The following is a 13,550-nucleotide window of genomic DNA, read 5'->3' as shown; positions in this document are numbered from 1 at the left end:
TTATCCAAGCGCTACTTTCCCTTTTATTCCATGAGCTAGAATTTTGCTCACAAGTCTCGTGTGGCACTGTATCAAGTGCCTTTTGAAAATCCATATACACCATATCAACAGTGTTGCCCTTTATCAACCTTCTGTTGCCTCCTTAGAAAACTTCAGCAAGTTTGTTAAACATGATTTTTCCCCTTAATGAACGCATGTTGGCTTTCCTTAATTATCTTGCACTTGTCTAAGTGACTACCGATTTTATCCGGAACTATAGTTCCCAGAAGTTTCCCTACCACTGATGTCAGACTGACTGGTCTGCAGTTTTATCCTTGCACCCCTTTTTGAAAAAGGGTGTAACATTTGCAATTCTCCAGTCCTCTGGCACCACCTGTGTCTAAGGAAGACTGGAAGATTACCATTATTGCCTCTGCAATTTCCACTCACTTCCCTCAGTACCCTTGGATGCATCTCATCTGGTCCTGGTACCTTAGCAATTTTAAGTAAAGATAGCCTAACACCACCTCCTTCTCGATTGTAAATTCTTCTAGTGTACCAGTTACCTCCTCTCTCGCCTCGGTCAGGGTAACATCATCTTCCTTTGTAAAGATAGATGCAAAATACTCATTTATTACCTCCACTATTTCTCCTGCCTCCACGTGCAAACCCCCTTGATCCCTAATTAGCCCTACCCTTTCTTTTACCATCGTTTTATTATTAAAATGCTTAAAGACGACCTTGGGATTCCTTTTATGTTAGCTGCCAGTCTCTTTTCATGCTCTCTCCTTGCTTTTCCTATTAGTTTTTTCACTTCCCCTCTGGTCCTTCCATATTTAGCCTGATTCTCCGTTGTATTTTTGACCGGACATCTGGCACATGCGCACTTCTTCTTTTTCATCTTCATCTCTATCTCTCTCGTCACCCAGGGCGCTCTGAATTTATTTGTCATACCTTTTGCCTTCTAGGGAATTTCCTTGACATTGCCTGCAATACTTTCTCTTTGAAGGTGGCCTGTTGTTCAGCCACCGTCTTTTCTGTCAACATTTGATTCCAACTCACTCGACTCAGATGCATTCTCATCTGATCAAAGTTGGCTTTCCCCCCCCAATTAATTACCCCCGTTTTGGATTGTTACTTGTCCTTTCCCATAGCCAACCTAAACCTTATGTTACAATGGTCGCTGTCCCATAGAGGGTCTCCTAATGATATTTGATCCACTTGGGCCAACTCATTTCCCAGAACCAGATCCAACAGTGCCGGTCCTCTCATTGGACCGGAAACATACTGCTACATAAAATTATCAAACACATTCCAGGAACTCTCACCCCTCTTGTCCCTTTGCACTATTCCTTTCCCAGTCTATATTTGGATAATTGAAGTCCCCCTTTATAATTACCCTATAATTCTAGCACCTCTCTAATTTCTCTAAATTTGTTTCTCTACATCCCTTCCACTAGTTGGTGCTTTATATACAACACCAATGTTATTGCCCCTTTTTCATTCCTTACCTCTACCCAGATTCTGTCCTTGACCCCACTGGAACATCCTCTCTCTAGTACTGTAATGCCATCTTTAATCAATACTGCCGCTCCCCATCATGGAGACAGGCACAAGTGCCTGTCTGCTGCCCTAACTATGGAATCCCCTACCACTATAGCACTTCCACTCTTTCTCCTCCACCCTCCATGCAACTGAGCCAACTGTGGTGCCATGAGCTTGGCTCTTGCTACATTCCTCTGAGGAACCATCTTGGTCACCAGTATCCAAAATGGAAAAACAGAGCAAGATAGCCTCAGGGAAGGATATCTCAGGAGAAGAAAGGAGCACCTCCTCCCATCCTTCACTGAACTCCCAACTCAGCAAGCTCTACTTCTTGCTATAAACCTTACCTAATGCACCTCTTTCTCCTTATGCACCGAATACCCACTTTGATTCAAATTCCCAAGTACTCATTCTGACTCCAGCTCACTCAGGCACAGGCTCCCTTACTGACATTGCCCCTTATTCACCTGTTCAAGAAGCATCACAACTGTAGCTGGTGGGGCAGGGAAGATGCGGTGGAGGAGGCGGTTAAGGAGGGTTGCAGGCAGTATGGAAAGAAAGAAACTGGTACATATTCCTAGTGCATAAAAATTAATGGCCATTGCAATGGATGCCCAGCAATCATCTTATAGTACATGTAGTGTATTGTATTTTGACAATCAAGATGCAATTTTTTCAATAATCCTGTTATGCAACACTGATGGCCTTTGACCTGGAAGCAGTACTGTAAGGAAAATTTGTAATTTTAAAATGTCTGTGGAACCTGTAATGGTTTAAGAATGCGTGAAGAAGAGTTTGCATCAATGGCAAAGGGATCAACTGCAATTTGCTCAAGAAATACTGGTCCATATGGCCCAGTGACCCTTGACCTAGAAGCAGTACCAACCAGAAGAAAGTTAAGATATGGGCGCCATATGGCCAGAGACAGACATTGCAACAGGGCAAGGAAGAGACGCACATTTACATACACAGCTCCTTGTAAAACAGTTAAAAGGGACAGAAAGCTAAAGACAGGATTACAGCAGAGATTGTGAATTGGATAATTTTACTGCTACTGCATCAGTTTTGCCAAAATTGACCAGACCGGTTAAAAGGGGTTTGTTAAAGAGGTTGAATAAAGGAGTCTCTGGGGAATCTATGCCATCAAGACAGGTTCTGCAGAACTGTGTAGTTCAAGTGATGGCCATCTCTGGTGATCTCTGATGGAATATGGCTGCCAGGGGACACGACTCAAAGGCAGAATTGAGTGGAAAAGCGAGAGATCTTACACAGAGACCAAGTTAGAGAACTTTGGAACTGATTGTGGTGCCATATGTCTGCAGGAGTGATGTGGATCCTTGTGGTTGTACAAGATGCATTTTTGCTGTACTGTTTAAAGTAAAATTTACCTTTTTACTTGAAGTATCAATTTTCCCATATTACCTCATGTTTATTTTACATTGGCTCTGATTCGTATTAAAGTGAAAGTTACAAAGAGAGTGAAATCTTCATGGTAATTTCTTCATTTGGATGTCGTTTGGTAAATTTGGTTATTTTGGTTTACAGTTTCCCCATGGGGATTGTTAACACCACATCATAAACCAAAAAAAATCCTTCAGCAATATCATAATTCACTGATACATTTGGCATAATCACTGGCAAAATATGCCTTCATCTCAAAACAGATGAGAAGTAGACAAATAAAGTCATGTACATAGGGCTTTTCACATTATGAGGACATTTCAAAATTATTTGAGTATTTCTGAAGGGTTGTCACTATCATAACGTAAGCAAATGCAACCATCAGTTTGTACACAGTAAGATCCCACAACAGCAATGAGATAAATAACCAGATAAACTGCATTGGTTGAATGTTAAATGGTCAGGATGTTGGGAGAACCCTCCTGCATTTCTTTGAACAGAGCCATTAAATTTTGTCATATCCATCTGAGCAGCAAACAGGCACTTTGTTCAATGTTTCACTTGAAAATATTTCACCTGTGACAATGCAGTACTTAACTGTCAACCTAGATCAATGCTGTCGCATCTCTGAAATAGGGCTTGATCAAACACCCTTCAAACTATCAAGGCCAACAGTTTTGTGTATTCAAGCTCTTTCTAGGAGTCATTACAAGGTGTATGCATACGGACACACACTAACTCTTACCCTTTAAGCTCATTTCCAATACACATTCCAAATTGCTTGGTGCCCGTTTCTATACACCTGCGAATCATTAGCCGATAACGCGGTTCAAAAACATGAAGAGGGCATGGAATAGTTGGGAAGCTCATGGTGCAGACAAAAATTGGAACATCTTCAGTTAGGCTACAATAGGAAACAAAAACATTTGACTCATTCGCTTGCTGGGTAATTGATTGTAGAAGCGTTAGAAAAGACAAAATTAATAGAAGCTACAATGCAAAACATTAAAACTTTCCATAGGGGAGTGAGTGGGTGACACTAATTTAGAGAACTGATTGTGGTACTTTTCTAAAATCAAAGCATCAAACTTGGTTTAAGTATCAGTGTTGGAGCATATCTTTAAAACAAATTTTAAAAACATTAAAATGATAGCTGCATGAGAGAAAGCAATCTACACAATGGCCACTAGATGGTGTCCGAGTTTTAAAAAGAAAATTCATTAACTTATACACAGGAATACATAGAAGTTACAATACTGAAACGGTCCAAGCAGTCAGTGTTGGAGACACCCTTCATGTGAGTAAATAATTCTCATCACATTCACCTGCTTTGTTCCCTCAATCCCTTCAACATTTCTGTCTTGTCCATCTAATCTAATCTTTTGCCTCGACCAGTATTCTGGGAAGTAAATTTCACAGCTTCAATTCTATGTAAGCCAGTATCACCCATTCTGCTCTCTACGCCAAATCTCTTGGATTTAATGCTCTGCCTTTTTGAAGCCTCAACTGCTGAAAACATTACATTTCTGTCTAGTCTGTCCAATCCTTTTATTATTTTAATAGTTTTCATATCTGCTGAGATCTCCAAAATTGTCTCCACTTCAACATCTTTTCCAAATATTTCTTAGAGACAACTACTGCTCTCCAAGTAATTCCTCTTATTTTGATGTTCCCTGAAATTTACTCATTGTCTTAAAAGTTATTTATTTTAAAAAATGCAGCTTTTAAACACACTTACCTTTAAGTTTGGTCTTCAACTAGATCTCGCATGCTTAGCTTGACTTGGTTTAGCAGTCTCTGGAACCTATCTAATGTTGCACTTTCCCTTGTAAGCTTCCTCACATATCACTTTACTAGTTCAGCACATAGAGGTGATGGGTAAATGGGACATGGTGCAACTAAGGACACAGGCAACAGAGCTTTGGATGACCTCAAGTTTGCAGTGGTTAGAATGTGGGGTCTGGCCAGGAGTGCATCGAACGTCAGGTCCAGAGGCAAAGGTACGAAAAAGGTTTAAACAGCAGGTGAGCTAACGCAAGCAGAGTTAGGCAATGCTACGGAAGTGGAAACGGGTGGCCTTAACAATGGCACAGATCCAAGAATGCCTAGCGGGTCACTTTTGGCAAACAGAATATTCTCAAACTTTAAAATGGGCAAGAAGCCCAACACACTGGCTTGGAGCTGGGCATGAAATGAGCGAGTGTGGTCAGAAGCTCAACTTACGGTCAAATATGACACCATGGTTACAACACTCTGGTTCCGTCTTGGATGTCTGCTAGGGAGAGGAATGGAATTGGTAGCTAAAGAATGAAGTTTGTAGCAAGGACTGAATATGGTGGGCTAAAAATGTGTGTTCAAATAGCACCACTTCAAAATGATGTTAAGTAGACTACTTCAATTCCTGGTGGGGATGAGGGTGAAAGCAGACACCATTAATATTAATGGTGAAATTTACACAGGCCTCACAGATAGCTGTCTGCCCTGGGGAAGTCCACAGAGTCTACATAATATTGTTTGAAGCAGCACTAGGTGAACAAATTTTTAATCCAAAGGCTCCAGTCATCCCAACATTTAATTGGAGGAAACTTTCTCAAACAGTACTAGATATCAGAGCAACAGTCTGATAATTTAGTGACAATGGAAGCGTCAAGAGGGGCGGTGGTGAGGTAAAGTAGGGTGTGGCAGGTTAAAGCATGGCTACAGACATGGTGCAGAAGGGAGGGCTTCAGATTCCTAGGACACTGGGACCAATTCTGTGGCAGGAGGGACTGAATCACCATGAACAACTTCATCTGAACAAATCTGGGATCAATATCCTTGCAAGCAGGTTAATTAGTGCTGGGGGCAAGTGGAGGGTTTAAGCCAAGTTGGCAGAGGGTTGGACACCATTGCGTAGTATTAAAAAGTAGCAACAAGGTGCACAGATGACTAGACGATACAACTGAAAGTTAGGAATAATAATGATTAGGTGAGGTCATAGAACATGCAAGTGCTCTAGGTTGGGCTTGCTAGAAAGGAGCCAACCCTTAAGGAAACCAAAACAGGATCTATTTGGATGGAATTGAGAAACAATACAAAAAGAGCTAAAATGCAACTTCATGCATCTTACAGACCACCAGTTAATGGGGACAAAATTTTGTTTTCATTCTTTCATGGGATGTGGGCATCACTGGCAAGGCCAACATTTGTTGCCCATCCGTAATTGCTCTTGAACAGAGTGGCTTGCTAGGCCATTTCAGAGGGCAGTTAAAAGTCAACTACATTTCTGCAAATCTAGAGTCATATGTAGGCCAGACCAGGTAAGGACAGCAGATTTCCTTCCCTAAAGAACATTAGTGAACCAGATGGGTTTTTACGACAATCAATGATAGTTTCATGGTCACCATTGTGGAGACTGGCTTTATATTCCAAATTTTTATTAACTGATTTCAAATTCCACCACCTGCCATGTTGGGATTTGAACCCATGCTCCTGCAGCATTAGTTGGGTCTCCAGTCCAGCGACATTATCACTATGTCACTGTCTCCCTCTTGGGATACAGGGCCAAGGAAAAGAGCTTTTAAGTTAGGTGGGTGGAATAATGGGATGAGATAAAAATAAAGTAGTTCTAGGAAGGCTGGCAGTACTTAAAGAGAAGGTAGTTGGGTTTGAATGGGGTGCATCCAAGGTTGTTGAGAGATGCAGGGATAGAGAAATCACTGAGGTACTGGTCAGAATTCCTTCAATTCCTCATCAGAAACAGAAATGGTGCCAAAGGACTGGGGGATTGAAAATGTTATGACCTTACTCAAAAAGGCAGGAAGGATAAAGCTGGCAAACACCAGCCAGTCATTTTAAATATCAGTGCTGGGGAAGGTTTTAAGAAATAATCCAGGAGAAAACTTGAAATCAGCTACTTGAACAAGCATAGGATAATGGAGGATGTCCAGCACAGATGTGCTGAGGGCAAATAGTGCTTGACTAACTTAATTGAGTTTTTGAGGTAAAGGAGAGAATGGACAAACACAGCAAAGTTTATATTGTGTATTTGGGCTTTCAAAAATGCACTTATGATAAAGCATTATACATTAGACATGTTAGCAAAATTGAAGCCCATAGGATAAATGGGGCAGTAGCAGCATGGATACAAACTTGGCTAAGGTACAGAAAATTGTTGCAAATGGCTGTTTTCCAAAACTGGAGGAAGGTAGATAGTGGAGTTCCATGGTTCAATACTAGCACCACTACTGTTTTTGGCATACATTAATGACTTGAAATTGTGCTCTGTAACACCAAGTCCAAGATCTGCAGGTGACATAAAACTTGGGAAGTGTAGTAAACAGCGAGGAAGATAGAAATAGATGTCAAGAAGAAACAGATGTGCTGATGGAATGGGTAGATAAAAGTCAAAACAAGTGTGAAGTGATATATTTGCATAGGAAGAGAATGAGAGACAATGCATGCTAAAGGATTTGTCCACAAACACCCCTTAAAAGCTGGCAGGGCACGTTTAAAAGTGTTGCACATTCCAAGGTCCAGGACTACGTGCTGAGGGACGCAGTAAAGCTCGGGGCAGCCGCCGCAAAGGCCTAATGGGGAAAGGTAGCTGTCTAAGACCTTTCTGCCATAGCGCACCGAAGGGCTGGGAATGGTACAGACCCCTCGGGCTGTACGACTCACAATAAATGTATGCATTGAATGCTAAATGTATTATAATTGTATTGAAGCACCTCAGAGTGAACATGATGTATGTTGATAATTCCAAAACCATTGCCCTGTCTGTAATGACCATATTGAAATGTTTTGTAATATTCATTGATTGTATTGAAGCACCTCGTGATCCACATGTAAAAGTTGAATCTGATTGCACTTTGTGTGATGATAATTTAGAAATGTTTTGTAATGTTCTTTCAGGTATTTTATGAATAAAGTATATTTTTCAAAAAAAAAGTTTAAAAGAGCAGTTTAGAAAGCATATAAGATCCTGTTATAAGGCAGGATCATATAAGGCAGAGGGCACAAAAATCAAAAAGTATACTCTAGTTCAAGCCCAGCTGGAGTAATTCTGTCCATATCTGGGCACCACAATTTAGGAAGGACGTGAGGGCTTCGAAGAGGGTACAGAAGACATTTACTGCAATGGTTCTAGCTGGGGTTTTTCACCTTAGAACAGAAAAGGCCAAAGAGGACATTTGGTATAGTACTTAAAATCATGAAGGATTTAGATAAAACAGAGAAACTGATTGCAATGCATGAAGAATGTATAACAAGCAACCACAGATTTGAAAGGTGTTTGGCAAAAAGAACCAGAGGCAACTTGGGGAAAAACTTCTTCACACAAACAATGTTTAGGATTCGGAATGCCTGTGGTGGTTGGTACAGGTTCAACAGGTGCCTTCAAAAGGGAATCGAATAAGTATTTGGAGAAAAAAAAATGGTGGGGATATTGGGAAACCATTTGGAGAGAGGACAGTGGGACTAACTGGATTGGTCTACAGAAGAACTGGCAAGACTCAAATGTGCTTTACTCTATGCTTCTATGATCTGTGCTATAATGGCATGTGCCATTACTATTGCGCAAGATTTTAGAAAAACCCAGGCCATTAATATTTTTTACACTCACCATTTGAAGTCAAGATAATACAATTTAATTCGTGAACCTAATCTTTAAAAACAGATATTGAGTTTCACATACTTGGACAGTTCCTTCATTTCTTCTTCATGAAGCCTTCTCCTGTCATTTAATTCTTCAGGCAGGTATTGAATAATCAGTTCTTCTGTCAAGAATGTCTTACTGAAAGCTCTTGTTACCAAATACTGCAACAGATGGAAAGTAAAATGTTATAGTACACCAGTAAGTCTAATTGGACAGATAGACACGTAATGCACATAACTTGATCCTAAAAGCGTTTTTGAAAACATGCAACATCTTAAATGCTTTTTCGTGCAATTATTGGAACACTCTTGTTTGACAGAGATATTGTTTTAGTATTTAATAAATCAAAGTGCTTGTATACAAAAACTGAAGATAAAGAAAACTAGCAAGTTGACAGACAAGCTAATTATTGCAAGGATTGGCATTTTAAGAGCTGAAGCCTATAGTCTCAAAAACAATTTCTTCTATTCCCCATCACCAAATACTTGCCATTTATACTTATCCCCCTGGACTCCAATGTTACTCATTCTGTGGAGGTTCTTAGCTTTGAGAAATTGTAGAGAAGATGTGGAAGAAATGCACATCTACCTTGATCAGAATGTTTATTATTGACGTAATAGTATCTGAAGCTGTCACCATTTACAAACAAATTGTAAAGGATTACATTAAGTGAAGCCAACAGATTATTCATTATTTTTCTTCTCAAACCCAATATGTCTACAAAGGACAATTCTTTTGGAAATCTAAAGTGAGCCAGATAACTTGTTTCAAAAGTCCTTGCAATAATTAACTTGTCAGTGAGCAATGCCATACTTTCTTCAAGATTCTGGAATTTATACAGCGGTAAAAATAGCAGACAATTGGATTATTATTTCACTCATTTTGTGAAAGCGAGTGGAACTACAGGCAGTAAATGCAACTTTGTTTTTAATTAAAAATACATTAAAAAGCCTGTATGTACAGCACTAACCTCTGCAACATTTTCTTTACAGAGCGGGCAGCTAGAATTATGATCTAGACTGCGTTCTAGACACTTTAAACAGAAGGTGTGCCCACAAGAAGTGGTGACAGGTTCATAGAACAACCTGTGGAAGACAAAAATGCTTTTAAAAACTGCAATTTTATGGAGGTGTAAAATGTTTCTCAAGTTAGAAATAAATTTACAGAATTACAGAAAATGAAGCTGCATCATTATCTAATTTATTTAGACAAGTGATCTTATACTACTATTGCCATTCATGATGGAAGGGAAGCTTAATCATTCAGACCAAGTATGCATTGCTGTCTACATATACATTTTTGGTGAAAAATTGTCAATTCTTAAAATGGGACAACTTCCACTTTTCTCTTTCAGGGTTCAAGATTATGAAATGAAAAGCTGACAATAAATTAGCTGCAAACAATGAGGTAGCTTCCCAATGGTACTGAGTCATAAGTGGGCTGCACCAGAGTCCAGCATTTTATTTCATTCTATTAATAATGATCTGGAAGACTACATTGGCAGCAGCAATTTTATGTCACTGGCAATGTAATTGTGTAGCAGAATCAGGACCTTTGAGGGCAACAGATACAAATGGAGGTTTAAGAGATTAGGCATGTGGAGCCAAAATTGGCAAATGGTCATTAATACAGACAGCTAAGACAGTTAAGGACATGAAATGTGGAGTGAGTGCAAGTTGCAAGGGGACTAAAGACTTGGCATCCTGAACTATATTGCTCAGGTCCTTCATTACAAAATTAGCACAACAATAGAGTGAAGACCTCATTTGGAACACTGTCCAGTTTTGGTTACCCAGAGCTCAGACAAGTTATTAACAGTCTAGGCAAGTTTCAATAACCTGATTCTTTGTAGTTGTTCAAGAAAACAGACATCCTTCTCGGGGGAAAAGAAAGGGTAATCACAGTAAGCCAAAAGCAAATTATTTTGGGTAACTAGTGGTTTTTGTAGCTCCTGTGACTTGTGCAATTATCACGAGGAATCAGAAGAATTATTGATAGAGGGTTTTGGAATTAACTAATTAACCAATGGTGGAGCAATGAAAATCAGGAACGCTCAAGAGGCCAGAATTGGTAAAGCACACAGATCTCAGGGGTTCACAAGGCTGGAGGAGATTACCGAGATAGGGAGGGGCAAGGCCATGAATGGATTTGAAAATGAGGAGAACTTTAAAACCAAGGTGTTGCTTAATTGAGAACCAATGTTTGTCAGCATGTCATGTTGCCCCTCAACAACATTATTTGAAAACACAGCATCAGTTTCCATATATACATAAATGATACTTAGCTCTACCACACCTCCATCTCTCGATACCTCCATGGAAGAAAGAGGCAAAGCAGGACTTGGTGCGAGTTAGGATACAGGCAGAATTTGAAATGACCTCAAGTTTGCAAAGGGTAGAATAGTCAGCTGGGAGTGCACTCAAAGTATCAAGTCTAGAGGTAACAACGACATAGACGAAGGTTTCAGCAGATCAGTTGAGGCAACAGCAAAGTCGGGTGATTTGAGAGAGATAGAAATAGACAGTATTGGTGATGGTGCAGATGTGTGAAAGGATATTCATGGAAATCAAATATGACATAGTTGGAACAATCTGGTTCAGACTCTTGGACACCTGCCAGGGTGAGAGATGAAGTTTCTGGTGAAGGAAATGGATTTTGTGACAGGGACCAAAGACAATGGGTTCCATCTTCCCAATATTTAGTTGGGGGGAGATTTCTGCTTATACTGGATGTCAGATAAGCAGTTTGACAGCTTAGAGACAGTGGAGAGAAGAAGAGAACTGGAGACGAGGTAGAGTGCATATCAGCAGCATACATGTGGAAAGAGATGCATTTTCAAATAACGTTATCAAGAGACAGCATATTAATGAGAAATTGGAGGAGGTTTGAGGATAGATCCTTGGGGGCACCAGAGGTAACGGCACAGCAGCAGAAACAGAAGTCACTTCAGGTGATTTTATAGCTGCAACTGAATGAGAATAGAAACAGGCAAGTACAGTCCCTCTGGGTCAGATAATGGAGGAGGAGATTTTTCTGGTCAACTGGGTCAAAGGCTGCAGACAAATAGAGAAGGACGAGGGATTGCTTACCTTTATCATAGTCATTTTAGTACGATGGTGGAGGTGGAAACCTGGTTGGAGAGATTCTAACATGAATTTGGAGAAAGGTGGACATCAATTTGAGAGGTGACAGCACATTCAAGGACTTGCGAGGAAAGGGAGGTGGAGCAGTAGCTGGTGACTAGGCTTCCACATGGAAATTAGTCAAACACTGGTGCCTGTGGATGGTCCCTCTCAAGAATCTCAGTTAATGAATAGTAAAGATGTAGAAGCAGAACTCCATTGCTTTGACACTTTGGAAGTTAAAACAGAGTTGGAAGTCATGATTCAAATACTCTTGCTGCTGGTTATAAAAAGGCTCTTGGGGTCACAGGACAAGAAATCGGGAGTGACCTCCCCTGATCAGATTCAAATTGAATTATTTTGGAATGCAGAAACTGACCTTCAGGAAACAGCAGATTTTTTTTCTGCTGCTGAAATCCAAATGAGTCAAATTCTGCAGCTTATAACTTTATAACTTCCCCATATACACAACTTTGAGTCAGATACATTTGACAAATTTGTTCCACATTTCTTTCATAGGAACAGAGATTAGTAATTATTTAACTTCCTCTGACTAAATCAGCCGAAGATGACAGCAAACACATGTGGACAATGGCCTTGTTCCCTCCTCAATACATAAGTAAACAAGTTCCATTTGGTACTGAACTTTTAAGTGGTATTAAACAAAGACTACAAATACACAACAGCAATGGCCTGGTATCCCAAACCAACATGTGTACAGTGCAATGCAGATTTTCAGGGTAACAAATTAAGGAAATTTGGGAGTAAGTAACACATCCATTTATACATTTTATTTCTTGATATTTTACGTGAATTCAGTGAAGCCTCTACCATTCATTTTGGTAGCTCAACCCCATGCAAAAGGGAAGCTAACACAAATCTAAGTTTATGGCAGCTCTGAATGGTCTGCAAATTTGCACCCAATTTTTTTTGGCACAAGGTCATATTTCTAGCCTTTTACAGTTTTTTCTCCTCACTGAAGCCCAAAACACATTATCTGAAAATGTATCTTCTACTTCAGAACTCAGATTAAAAATTACAAAATGTATTTTTCTTCTCTTGTGCTTATTTTTAAGATAAGCATCAATGCACCAACACACAAACAATTGGTTCATTTATTAAGGATTTGAGAAGTTGGTTGCAGTATTGTATAGTTGGAGAACCGGTACACATCCAAATTGGTAGCTTCCTCAGAACAAACCAAGAAGCCTGAATCACATGATACACTGCATTATTTCCTCTCTAGTGATGTATTTATAAAACATTAACCATGTCCACTAATAGGTGTGCCAAAAAATTTCTGATTGCATTTTCTTAAACACCAGTGTATACAAATAGTAATTTGATTTCTTCAAATTTAATTTCCTTTCTAAAAAGGGACTAAGATTATGGCGTCAGATGTGTGCTTTCCAAACTTTGAATGTTTATTCTGATTTCTCATTGTTTTACATCAAAATCCTGGAACTCCCTCCCTAACATCACTGTGGGTGTACCTACACCACAGGGACTGCAGCGGTTCAAGCAGCAGTTCACTGCCACCTTCTCGAGGACAATTAGGGATGGGCAATAAATACTGGCCTAGCCAGTGACACCCACATCCCATAAATGAATTTTTAAAATGCTAATGAGATTCATATGCAATCTCAGCATGACTCACCAATGGGAAAATCCACATAAATTTTGGTTTAATTTGCCCATGTAAAAGTTTATAAATGGAAAAGCACAGGTTGTATTTGATATAGATTGACTCCATCAGAACTGACAGTTCTAACAATAAACCTAAACCTACGTGAAATATTAACCTGCCTTTTTTTATCTTTACATATACTGACAGACCCGCAACATTTTCATACTGTTATTTCAAAATC

The 13,550-nt window shown here is 39.7% G+C and overlaps 1 protein-coding gene across 3 annotated transcripts in view; it reads right to left on the bottom strand.

Annotated features, from left to right (window-relative positions):
- lonrf2 (LON peptidase N-terminal domain and ring finger 2) overlaps nucleotides 1-13,550 on the bottom strand; it is a 38,883-nt gene that overhangs the window by 11,821 nt on the left and 13,512 nt on the right. For 2 of the 3 annotated variants that reach the window (XM_078545645.1, XM_078545646.1), the window contains 3 exons: nucleotides 9,531-9,645; nucleotides 8,600-8,721; nucleotides 3,671-3,829 (listed from right to left, as the gene is read on the bottom strand). In XM_078545645.1, the coding sequence (XP_078401771.1) occupies nucleotides 3,671-3,829; nucleotides 8,600-8,721; nucleotides 9,531-9,645 (396 nt within the window). The remainder of the gene's footprint in view (nucleotides 1-3,670; nucleotides 3,830-8,599; nucleotides 8,722-9,530; nucleotides 9,646-13,550) is intronic. The other variant, XM_078545647.1, reaches the window with a different exon arrangement.

This window comes from Cetorhinus maximus, chromosome 7 (genome assembly GCF_964194155.1).
Source record: "Cetorhinus maximus chromosome 7, sCetMax3.hap1.1, whole genome shotgun sequence".
NCBI classification, from domain to species: Eukaryota; Metazoa; Chordata; class Chondrichthyes; order Lamniformes; family Cetorhinidae; genus Cetorhinus; species Cetorhinus maximus.
Note: the sequence above shows the minus strand (reverse complement) of the source record. Positions and strands in the feature narration are given on the sequence as shown.